At 37.4% G+C, this 13,564-nt stretch overlaps 1 protein-coding gene across 2 annotated transcripts in view; it reads right to left on the minus strand.

Moving 5' to 3' along the window:
• lars2 (leucyl-tRNA synthetase 2, mitochondrial) overlaps positions 1 to 13,564 on the minus strand; it is a 98,616-nt gene that overhangs the window by 71,015 nt on the left and 14,037 nt on the right. For both annotated transcript variants that reach the window (XM_057339875.1, XM_057339874.1), the window contains exons 4-7: positions 5,562 to 5,653; positions 5,350 to 5,410; positions 4,528 to 4,617; positions 4,072 to 4,215 (exon numbers count right to left, since the gene is read on the minus strand). In XM_057339875.1, the coding sequence (XP_057195858.1) occupies positions 4,072 to 4,215; positions 4,528 to 4,617; positions 5,350 to 5,410; positions 5,562 to 5,653 (387 nt within the window). The remainder of the gene's footprint in view (positions 1 to 4,071; positions 4,216 to 4,527; positions 4,618 to 5,349; positions 5,411 to 5,561; positions 5,654 to 13,564) is intronic.

Consider the following 13,564-nt stretch of genomic DNA (forward strand, 5'->3'; position numbering starts at 1 on the left):
TCTCTGCATCTTCATTCGTAAAATTAACATCTACTTTATAAACAAAGTTTGTGAATAATTTTTTACATCATCTTAAGAAAGTGCTTTTGAGAATGTGTTTATTTGTGATTTCTGGAGAGTTCTTGTTGGTTGCTAGGGTGTTGGTTCACAAGATCCATAGCCTGCCCTCCATATAAGCGAACTAAGCAGCTGCTTAGGGCCTCGCCGCCACTAGGGGGCCCCCCAAGAGAACATGAAATGTTTTTGTGATATATTCGACACACATCCATTTTCTCACGTAGGGCCGTACCCACTATTTTTTCTGTGTAGTGTGTCAAAATTTATGCAATTACCGACTAAACGTAACATTGCAATATCAAAATAAGTGAGGTGGCCAATCAAATGAAAGGAGGCGGGAGTTACTGGTTACAGAGCCGAGCAGTGACCAATCAAATCAAAGGAGACGGCTGTTCAGCAGATGACGCTTCAGTTTTAAAGTTGAAAGAGTGCTGTGCAACACACGACATACTGACTAAAAACATTCAATATTTGACAACTGTTTAGTGTTTAACGATATAAATGTTGAACATCCGACAGTATTCACTCATGCAAACGACAAAATGCTGATTTGTAATTTACGTGATTTATGTAATTTATAATTATCTGTCAATTCCGCGTTTTATTTGGCATAAGGTTAAGAATAATTGTCTGTATATTGTAAATAATTGAATGGTTATCAAGTAAATACACTAAATAAAAAAAGATTAAATAATCCTCAAGGGCTGTGTGGCTTTAAATGGGGTTTATAGGTGGTGGTTAAAATAAAATAAAAATTATTTTTACAATGAAATCTTTGCAAATGGTTAAATGCATTGAACAATAAATTCTCTAAGCGCTCTAAAGTGTGGCTGCATTTTGCGAAATCACAAAAAGACAAAGCTAAGTGTAATTATTGTGACAAACTATTATGTTGAAAGACGGGTGTCACCAGCACTATAGCAAAGTATCTGCGGTTGGTTCATCGTATAGAATTACAAGAATGCACCCTGTTTGATGTGTTGCGCATCCCGAGTGCCCACACTGTCGACTCCGAGTGTTCTTCATTAGCCGCCGATGATGACACTAGTGCGGGGACAATGCCGGAGCCATGCGCACATTAATGTTACGTCTTTTTTTGCGCAATAAAATCATCCTACCTGTTTATTTTATACTGCTACGGGAATCCAATTTCCAATTGTGTTGTTAATCATTCTACATATTTATTTAATACTGGTAGTACAATTTGATTATTTGGTATTGCACTGTAAATTAATCCTACATGTTTATTTTATGCTGGTAGGAAAATCTGACAGGGTATTTACGCTGTACACTTATTTTATGTGTTTATTTTAAGTTGGTATTTTATATTTTATTTTAAGCTGGGACTATCTGACAGGGTATTTTGCATTGTAAAATCATCCTACCTGTTTATTTTGTCGATGTGGTTTAGATTATATTAAGTTTTGCCCTGCGGCAGGAAAATCTGACAGGGTAGGACAATTCGACAGAACACCGGCACATGATGCTACACGTGAGACCCCCTTCTCCCTCGCTTCGAAAGGAAGGCTCACACAGGACACTTTTTTGTGTGTTCAGCTGTGAGTAATGGCACAAAATAAATATTTTTGATCTTGTTTGACTTTCATTGCTTTTTCACCGCTTTGGAATCGAAACTAAGTATCGTTAAGAATCGGAATCGATAAGTAGAATCGAATTTGGAATCGATAAATTTGAAACGATGCCCAATCCTAGGCACAGGGGGACCCCCAAATAATATTCTACTTAGGGCCCTTTAAAGGCGCCTCACTCAGGGAAAGTTATGTTGATTATATTTTGCCGATATCTTGTAATATCTTTATTTAGCGCCAAACACGCTTCATTTTAACCCTTTCTGCTCCGTGAGCGCTGCTTCTCCAGTGTCGCATAAGAGCAGGTAAATAATTGGACACTTTTACTGTAAAGCTTTAGTAAATGAAAATGCAGCAGTAGCCTAATAAAGTATTTTTAGCTGTCAGTCAGATTCCTGTTTGCTATATAGGTTTGTGACATTGTATTTACGTCTTGTATCTACATTTAGCATTAATATCATTAATAATCAGCATGTTAAGAGCATTTCATAATGAATCATGTTTTAATAGGAAAGATTACTTAGAATCAGTTCTAGTGTGAATGTCATGGAAAGGCTACTTGTTAGTAACTTTGTAAGTACTTCTTCTCATGATAAATTCATTTCAGTTGTTACATTTTGTTGTCAGTAGTTTTTAATATTTTTTAAATATTAAAACAGACCACTAGGACTTCGCTTTAGCACCAGAGCCTACAACTCATTTTCTCAGTTACCAGGCCTTCTATGTTTCATATGAAGAGTTTGGTTCCAAAATGAGATAACTCTTGTTTTTAAAAAATTTCAAGAACCATGTTTTTTTATTGTGGATTCCAATTAATATCAATCAAACTGCAGTTGGTTTGTTTTGATTCAAGCCATAATAACTCAAAAATACAAAAATACCGCTTTAACACAATTAAACACAATATAAATATGCTAACATAATAAAAAACAAGATTTTTGAAAAACCGAGTTATCTCATTTTGGAACCAAACTTTTCATACAGACTGTGGGTATCCGAACATAAAATAAATGGCCTGATAATACTTTAGATGTTAACTTTTTATATACATATTCGACTGGGCTCAACTGATTAAATATTATGCATTTAAAAAAGTACTGTCCAGACCTCCACCGCAAAGAAAATATAGAGACTTTCAGAATGTAATACGGAAAGTGGCAATGTATTTCTGTATCCAAATGTACTTTTCTATAGCATATACGCAATGTTGGCACGTGACATGGTCACTACAAATTGTTGCTGTTCATAGAGGGAATAAATTAACATTTCCATCCAGCAGAAATCAGGCTTTCTAGCCCAGACAATCTAGCTATTCTTTACACATTTCAGATGGAGTCAAGACAGAAACCCTTTAATGACCTCTAGATCAGTGATGATTAGTGAGAGTTTATAGAGAAAGTAAGAATGCAAGCAATCTCGCAAATAACCTTGGGAACAGATGTATCGTGTATAACAGCAGCTATGTTAGTTTATATTCCTGATGAAATACTGTCACTTTAGCTAATATCAGATCTGGACAACTCAAACGATCACGTTGTTGTGGACAATTATGAAGATACCCTGTCAAAAGAAATGAATCATAACATTTAAAAAGCCACACGACTAGTTTTTTAAAGGGACCTTTTAGATAAAAGTATGTCATCCCACATATTTTTGTACAATTAAATGCCATGACTTTTCCGTGACCTTTCAGTCGTTCTTGACAACTGGATACTGCAAGCATTTCCTTTAAAAAACATTCAAAAGCATGTGAATGAATGATTCAGAGCACCTTTCTTAACTGACTAACTGAACAATTTACTATATTCAATATCACTACTGCTTGCAAGAAAGTTTCACTCTACACAAGAACAACCATACATGACTGTGAAATCTACAGTCAAACCAAAATTTATTCAGACACCTTTCATACATTATCACAGCTTATTCGCTACAGTTTAGAAAAAGGTAATAAAATATGACAATAACTCAATGTTAAACTGAGTCAGAACAAAACAAATTCATCTTGATGTTGTCAGATAACTTTGATAGGAAGGTGTGTAATGGATTAGGTTGAATAGCTGTCAGCTGTTAAATTTACACAAATACCAAATTAGAACAACCAATTACCAAGCAATGCTTCATTAGCAATTAAAGAAAAAAAAAACACTTAAGCAAAATGTGGTCAGGTCAAACTGTCTGAATATTTTTTTCCAAATTTTTATCAATTTAATATGAACAATTTTTTGGGTATAGTATCTCACAGTTTGCTTTATTTTGCTATCCACACTTGCATAAATGAACTACAGTGTCCTGGGCCCACTAACAAGAAAAATAAAAATATATATCTGGTGTGTGAATAATTTTTGGTTTGACTGTATGTTCCATAAAACCGTAAAGTATCTGATTCTGGGGAAGATATCTTCTTGGGGTTTATGTACTGTACCTTGGCATAATTGGTGGTTTTGATGAACCACTGCTTAAGAAGCTTCTGTTCCACAGGTGCTCCAGACCTCCACGAACAGCCGTTCTCATCCACTTGCTCATCTGCAAGAACTGTCTGATCTACTGGGTCCCAGTTAACCAGTGCCTGTGTACAGTGACCGCAGAAATATTCAAACCACACTTAAAGATTTATGAATGTCATGTGCATAAGGACAACTAACCAACTGTGATCTGCATTAAAGATGTCATTGTTATAATGTATAAATGGCTGGATGCTGCACAATCTCCATAAATAAAATGCATCTAGTATTGCATCAATGGGTCTAGCTAGTCTTTGGTTGACATACCTTTCAATGCTTGTAATTTATAGATATTTGTAAATTGTGAAATATAACCAACAGCCAGATATTATTCAGGCAGACAAATATATGATAATTACTCAAATGTGCTTTCTTACCTCTTTCTGGTAGGCCAATCCAGCCTCAAACAGTTTTATAAACAGATACTGAGTCCACTTATAATAGTCAGGCAGGCAAGTGGTGATCTCCTGTTAAAACATCATATAAGACCATATTCAATCAAAAGGAGTCTGATGTTTTAAACCGCAAACATGTAAAATATGAAAACTTGTTTGTATTTCATAATAAATCATTTTAATGGGGTATTGGTTCTGAATTTTTATTGGTCAGCGGTGTTCCTGTCGCGCTATAATCCACCCCATAAAAAGAGCTCTGATGTAACGCACCTGTTTATGTATGACCTGTATAAGCTAGTTTGGAAACACTGCACAGCTTCCATAGAAATCAACTATTTCTTCTTTCTTCCAGCACCATTTCTTCTAGCGGATGAATGGTTTGTGTGCTTCCCAAAAATGTTTCGATGAAAATTTGTCCTCAACATTCTTTTGTTTAGTGAGCATTTTAAGAAAGCAATAAAATGGGATGTCTGATCACAATGACAGATAGGAATAATTCACCAAAAAAATCATTATTTGATCATTATATAGGCTACACTAAAGACAAAACGTTAGACACTGACAGCCTCTAAAATTCTGTATAACATCTTTTGGTTCCCCAATAGAAAAAAATTATGCCGTTTTAAGACACATCATGAATGTGATTGAATAACAAAAAAAATATTTGGGGGATAAACTATCTTTTTAAAATATGGCACAACTTACCACACTGAAACAATGCAAGATACAAAAGAACACTGAAAGAGATACAGTACTAGGCAGGTTAATCTGAGTTAAAGATGGAGACACCATCCACATACTCACCCGGTCCCAATTAAAGCAGAGTCCCAGGCTGTCTAACTGCTTCCTCATTGACTCAATATTACTGTAAGACAAAGATAATGATATGTATAAAATCATAAGAGGTATAAAATAACTTGCGCAATAAATAAATGAGTGTGTATAGTTTTGAAAGGCTGGATTAACATTGGTCATGTTTGTGTGTGTAGACAGTCTCTAGTCTCAATAGTTGGCACCTTCTTGTCCATTCCTCTGGGTCCAGGCCTCGCTCAATTGCTGCATTCTCAGCCGGCAGACCAAAGGCATCCCAACCCATTGGATGCAACACCTGCAGGTCAAAAAACATCTGACCGTAAGTGATGTCTCAGCCTTCGGGGGTTCTTGTAGTCTGTGGTTCAGTCGATAGTGGAACATTAACACCAGTCCTGACTAGTGCTCTATCAATATGAGTTTTATGAATGGCCGATGCTGAACACTACAGCACAGTGTGGCTGATATTTACATTTACATTTATGCATTTGGCAGACGCTTTTATCCAAAGCGACTTGCATTGCATTCTATTACACATTTGTATCCGAGTATGTGCAATCTCTGGGACCGAACCCATGACAATGGCGTTGCTAGCGCCATGCTCCAACCACTGAACTACAGGAAAGCCTGATATAATACAATATACAAATATGAAAAATACAAATAGTGACAGTAAGAGAATGGATCTTACTGATCCATGGCTAGTGTTGCTTGCTTGTAAATAAGTTTTTAGCTTGAAGCTACTATGAGACTTTACATCGCACCACACACACAGTAGTAGCAAGAACTTGTCCTTATTTAAGGTCATGTTGTAAACACGGAAGAACAGATGACATATTTAGTGCCAAATCTGACTGGCCAGTATAAAATGAAAAAAACTCATAGTAAGGTAAGAACATGGTTTTAAACACAGATTTTATGCACTTGCTAAGTAATAAAATGTAATTTCTTCCAAAAAAGAAAATATTGCTTTAAATTCTCATCTTACAAAACTGAGTTGCACCAAATTCCAAAGGACTTTCTTTTCTCTCGCTAGGATTACAGCCTCTACAAGCGTAAGAGTTACAGCGTACAGTATGTGACATGCTATAACTCAGAAGAGATGAGCACTCAAATGTAATTAATGTAATGCATGTAGTCAGACTGGTCTCAGCAGCCATAAAGACTGCATGTGTGCTGAGGAGTCGGTGTTTAATGGAGAATGTAAATGGAGGGCATGAACTCTTTTAGAAAGCATCATCTATATTTCACACTAATGTGAAGTCATGTCATTGTGCCCTCATCCCCAAAGCCGATCACAGAGATAGCATCTCTATCTGCTTCTGACACATTTCTTTTAGGTCTACAGGTGCTGGTTATATAATTAGAATATCATCAAAAAATTGATTTATTTCACTAATTCCATTCAAAAAGTGAAACTTGTATATTATATTCATTAATTACACACAGACTGATATATTTCAAATGTTTATTTCTTTTAATTTGATGATTATAACTGACAACTAATGAAAATCCCAAATTCAGTATCTCATAAAATTAGAATATTACTTAAGACCAATACAAAGAAAGGATTTTTAGAAATCTTGGCCAACTGAAAAGTATGAACATGAAAAGTATGAGCATGTACAGCACTCAATACTTAGTTGGGGCTCCTTTTGCCTGAATTACTGCAGCAATGCGGCGTGGCATGGAGTCGATCAGTCTGTGGCACTGCTCAGGTGTTATGAGAGGCCAGGTTGCTCTGATAGTGGCCTTCAGCTCTTCTGCATTGTTGGGTCTGGCATATCGCATCTTCCTCTTCACAATACCCCATAGATTTTCTATAACGGTTAAGGTCAGGCCAGTTTGCTGGCCAATTAAGAACAGGGATACCATGGTCCTTAAACCAGGTACTGGTAGCTTTGGCACTGTGTGCAGGTGCCAAGTCCTGTTGGAAAATGAAATCTGCATCTCCATAAAGTTGGTCAGCATACAGACAGAATTGTCATTTTTGGGGAGTGAGGAGAGCAGCCACAGAGCGAGTGCTGGTGAAGGAGATTCTGTATCCTTGGTAACCGGCTGCATCTCATTCGTTAAGTGAAGTGCTGAACATGAATAAAACCAACACAAGCACCCATTATAATTCAGTGCCACACAACACACAAACCGTTATTCCACAACTTTTAAACTATTGATATTTCATTTGAACACAAGGGCCTGTTAGTAGTCTGGTGTTTAGTGTAATTCATCCCAAACAACCACATACTGTAGAATTGCCTATGATGTAACAACCACAGAGAACACCCTAAAGCAACCACCCAGAACATTTTAACAACCACAGAGCAATGGCCCACCAACCACCCAGAACAGCACAATTCAATAGAACACCTTAGCAATCACACAGAACTCATTAGCAACGACCCAGAACCGCCTAAGCATTGTTGCAACTATTACAGCAGGCAACACCTAAATTCTGTTCTTTAGGGTGTTTTTACACTAGGTCCTTTTCAGGGGTCTAAGCAGTTCACTACATTTTTGGCCCATATGTGAACACTGAAAATGATCTCAGACCCTTTTTAAGGGTAAATGGCGTGTTTAACTAATTTCTTCACTCCTAATCACCACCTCTCTCTCAAGTACTATGTAAATACATATGCATTTTTTTTCCATTTATACAGCTGTATATACTGTAAATGCATCTGTACATAGATCTTCCAATTGTATACAACATTAATATTATTATTATTATATTTTCTTTTTTCTTTTCCTTAGTACTACCTAATTTTTACTTACTTATTGTTCTTCCTGTTCTCATGTCATGTGTATATGTTTTTTTATTTATCAACAGCTTATAAAAAACCAGAACAAATTCCTCATATGCTTGCCCAATAAAGCAAATTCTGATTCTGATTCTAAATCTATAAAGTACGTTGGAGGAGTGCAGCAGTTTTAACACGCTGGTCTCTTAAAAAGACCCATGAGAAGAGCTGCTGCAAAACAAGGCTAATAATAGTGAAAAAAAGCTAAGTTTAGCTTATAGTTTAAGCTCACGTTTAAAATATGAGCTTAAAGGTCCAGTCTATGAAATTTAACGGCATCTAGCGGTGAGGTTGCGAATTGCAACCAACAGCTCACTCCACCGCTCCCTTTGGAAGCACTATGGTGGCTGACACAGGAATAAGATATCGTCACGTTTCCCCTTTTTTGCAGGAGATAACATATTTACGAAATGCGTTCTGTAGAGCAGTTTGTCCGTTTAGGGCTATTGTAGAAACAACATGGCAAATTCCATGCAGGGGACCCGCGCTAATTAAGAGTAATTTATGATTTTAAAAAGTACATAAAGAGGTCTGACTCACCATTTCATGGACAGAGACATATAAACACTAGGGCTGCAACAACTAATCGATAAAATCGATAATAATCGATAATGCGCAGTTTGAAAGTCACACGTGTCTCTCCGTGCAGCGCGAGGTACGCAGTTTTAAAGTCAGACGTGTCTCTCCATGGATGCGTCTCTCCGTGCGGCACATGTTACGCAGTTTTAAAGTCAGACGTGTCTCTCGGTGCGTGCGTCTCTCCGTGCAGCGCGAGGTGCGCAGTTTTAAAGTCTGACATGTTCTACATGCATCTCTTCAAGCTGTGCAGTTTTAAAGTTTAAAGGGTAGAGGTGTTTTAAATGACAAAATTAACAATTATATTAGTAAAACCCAATTTGTGGCGTTTGCACTTTGCAAAGTAGTGGTGGTTTATTTAGTTCAGAGGTGGGTAATGAAGTACATTTACTTGAGTACTGTACTTAAGTACACTTTTTGAGTATTTGTACTTAAGTATTACTTTTTCTGTTTACTTTTTACTGTACTTCACTACATTTGAATGACAAATATCTCACTTTTCATGGCACAAAAAAAATATTTCCTTGGCCGACCCTCCCCTCACTCCCACGTTTGGTAGAGACTATTGTCAGTTGCTTCTAATATGACACACACGAATCAACTCACCAGGTGTGTTAATTATGGAGACATTCACAAAATTTTGGGAGAAGGCTAATGAGTTCAGTTGTGTTTACTTTTTCCATATCTGATTTACTTATTATAAGCAAAAGATGTAATTACATTTTTATCTGATTAATCGATTAATCGGAAAAATAATAATCATCAAACTAATTGATTATCAAAATAATCGTTAGTTGCAGCCCTAATAAACACTGTTGAAAGATAACTTTTTTTGTAAAATAGCTTACTGTAAATATGCCACTTATTTCTTCCAAAGGGGGAAGGAAGATATTTCCTTAATATCTTTGAAAGAAAACGTCTACATCTAAGAGCTGGAGCCGGTAGCATGACTAAAAGATGGAATTCATCCTAAATCAAAGCCAGAAAATTTCTTTCAACAGGTCTTACTCCCTTGAAAATCCGGAGGTGGAGGTGGGTACAGGTTTGAGCATGTACAAGTGAGAACTATAAATACAGTTACAGAAACATGGAGACAACATTGGTGAGCTGTGAGTTCAGGTTTCAGTCACAGTTCCAAAATACACTCATGTCTATACAAGCTATTGGATTTGACAGTCCTGCTCACAGAAAACAGCTGTTTAATAACTGCAAAGCATCAGCTAAAGGTGCAAAAAACCTGCACATGCAACATATAAGAACGTCAATAAAAACTAAAAAGACTTAAAATTATTTAACTGAATAATATCTACAGTACTCTTATGTGCATTGGTCGAATAAAAAAATTGTACCAATATACGTTTTATACTTATCAATGATCAATTGTTTAATACCAACGCAACTCTGGTAATAGATTTTTTTAGACAAAATGTTACATGCTATCCCACTTGTAAGTCACTTTAGATGAAACCTAAATCTGCTAAATGAATAAATATAGCATGTAAATAATAATAATAATAATTATTATTACAATTCATATTAAACATTGATTTGTGTTACATAATTACAACAAACATCTTAATACCATGTATGTTATAATTTTCCTGTTTTTATATAATTCATTTTCTTTTCCTTATTTCTATACTGTTTTTTCTTAAGTGCCTGCTAAATGTATTTTCTGCAAAGCTGCTTTGCAACAATGCAAAGCTGTAAAAAGACATTACAGAAATCAATTACAGTTTAATTAAATATTCACATTGTATATAATATTTTAATTGTTGTATATTCATTTTACTGGAAAAAAGTAGAAATAAAAAACTGGTTTATTTAAAGGTGCAGTGAACTAGGACCACAATTTTAACCCGAGCTTTTGTTATATAAGAGGGAATCATATTCAAGTGTCAGACCTGAAAACGCCCTTGTTACTGAAATAACAACTGTTATTGACACGAGGCTCAGCGAACGGCAGTCCTGGAATGCACCTATAGATAGGTTGAACACCGCCTCCACAGAAGAATATCAATGCCTACTTCTCGAGCCCTGCCCACTGGTTCACGCATGACAATACTGAACACAAGCTGCACGAAACCACATAGAGCGAGTGTAAGCATCATGCCGTTAAAGATCGCAAATATTGTGCAGTGCCTGGTTGTGGAAGAACAGTCGCTTCATAACCTTCCTTCGGATTCCGACAGTAGGAATGCGTGGTTGAAGTTCATTTTTAAAGACGTTCCAGCTCACGTGGGGAAAACATTGAGCGTTTGTTCGCTTCATTTCAACGCGGATTCCTTGAACAAGTCTCAGGTCGACGCTTGGTTTTGCGGAGAGACTAAAATTAAAAAGCAGTGCTGTGCCGTTAATATTGGATCCGATAGGAATGGCGCAGCAATCTTATGTGAGTAAAACATATTTGTACTATGGTCACTATTGCTTTGTTAGAGATCGCTTGATATGCCCTGATAGTATTACCTGGGGACCTCTAGATTTAGATTTAGATTTTTTTAGATTTTAGATTCAATTTTATTGTCATTGCACATGTACAAGGCAACGCAATGTGACCTCTGCATTTAACCCATCCAGAGAGTAGTGAACACACGTACCCCCGGAGCAGTGGGCAGCTATCACTGCAGCGCCCGGGGAGCAAGTAGGGGTAAGGTGCCTTGCTCAAGTGCACCTCAGTTGTTACCCGCCGGCCCTGGGAATCGAACCGGCAACCTTCTGGACACGAGTCCAACTCTCTAACCATTAGGCCACAACTGCCCCCATTTCTACATATTTAATAATTGTAATCGGCATCTCTGTGATTTGGCGGGCTCATATATAATTTTTCAAGGTTTTATCCACCGTTTGCGAATAATGGAGGCTGTTTTGAAGTGTTTTGATATTATTTCTGGGGCCGGTGTTGTGCCGAGAAATGCACCCTTGCCAGATTATGCACCTGTTATCACTTCAATAACACGCTGTCCCATTGGCTAATTCTATCCCCTCCCCACACCTAATCTTAACCCTAACCCCTCCCCTAACACCTAATCCTCACCCTAACCATTGTGGGGAGGGGGGGTGCATAATCTGGCAGGGGTGCATATGTACGGTCATATACTGTATCACTAAACACCATACAACTATAGGCTATACAAACTATACGCAAAGCCTTGCCATCACATCCGGGAAATAAGTCCGTAAATTTTAGTAAAATCATGTTACGTAATGTTACGTGTCTAACCAAATTCACAGAAGGCTCCAACTAAGTCAACTACGCAAGCTGCTATCCAATCATAGCAGTGGGCATTTACTTCCAAGTCTTCTATGTGGCCCGCCCTTAAAAACGGAGCATTTCTCCAGCCGGCCTCAAAACCAGGGTATAAAATAGCCTATTACTTATTGGTTTTGATGTTTTTCGAATGTAAAAATCATCAGTACAATCAGACAATAGTATAAAACAATAAAAACGGCCAGTTCACTGCACCTTTAAAGATAATTGATCTCGGTATCTTTCAAGTGATTTATAACAAGGCAGTTATCACATGTTAAGATTAATAGTCACTCCCTCACTCTGTTCGATGGTCTGTTTCGCTGAAGCTGTCCAAACTGAACATTGTCAATTCCAATTCAATCCACAGCACTACTGAGTCAAGTCTCATTAAATCATCACAGAGTTAGTGCTGTGCTTACAACACACGCCAGATGCTGCCAGTCCCTTTGAGCAGACACATATTAGTCACGGACAGGACAGAGATGGATGGTGGGATGATTTAAAGAACATGGCGAAGGAGAAACCAAAAGAAGGAGAATCAAATAGGGTGTTCACATTTCACATGGTCAATTCAGGGTAAACGTCATTCTGGGTCGTTTCATGTTTACCCCTGGTTTTCTCAGGTTTCGTGATTTCTTAACACACATTTGCAAACTCTGGGTTAATATTTGGAATTTGCTGACAGCCAAGCTTTCTGGTTTAATCACTGCCTGTCCATCTGCGAAAACATTGTCATGTGAAGTCCTCCAGAAATGTAAGAAAAACACAATACAGTCTCTTTTCACTCCGGTTAGTCGAATGGTCATCACTGTTCAACATTAGCACTTTTCTCTCAGATGCTGCAATGCAATATAGCGTATCATGTTTAATTTATTATTGGTTTTCTATTGGTAAATCACTCACTATAACATTCTAGCACTACAACAATCTTCTTTTAGCAATCGTCTGTACTGCTGTTATGGCTGGAAGTAATTTTTGTTTGTTTGTTTTATGAGTTTTGTTGGTGGCCGTAACTCAGACCGTTTCTGCATATCTCATGTTAATCTTGAGTACTTACAGAATAGTATCGTACCCTTCAAATATCCATAGAGTCTTTAGTTTGATCACATTTATTAAAGACAGATACAGCTGTACGATTATTTCCGAAAACGTGTCTACACTGGACGTGACAGGCGCGACGCGACATCACAACCTGCGTGTTCTTAATGGGTTTGTCGCATCTTTTAGTGCTGGGACCGCACCATTTATCAGTTTCAAACGATCTCCAAATCCAGCATTATATCCACCGTTTACATAACATCCATCACTGAAATGCCGTGAACAAACAAACTACTGACTTCTCTCACTATCGCAAGAGTAACAAACTGCAGCCGCAGGCCCACAGCGCAGCCAATCTTGACGCAGCGCAGCCAATCTTGATGGTAAGCAGGTCTTCCTATCGCTTGTAGATTGACGCGTGGGAGCATTTAAATTTAAGAATTTGTGCGTGCTTTTGTTGGAGAATTGCCCAATAACGGACTAAGAAAAGTTTCCGAAACCTATATGAACGCTGGGGGAGTGTTTCGAGCACAGAAATACTACATCA

The sequence above is a fragment of the Triplophysa rosa genome, linkage group LG8 (assembly GCF_024868665.1).
Source record: "Triplophysa rosa linkage group LG8, Trosa_1v2, whole genome shotgun sequence".
Lineage (NCBI taxonomy): Eukaryota > Metazoa > Chordata > Actinopteri > Cypriniformes > Nemacheilidae > Triplophysa > Triplophysa rosa.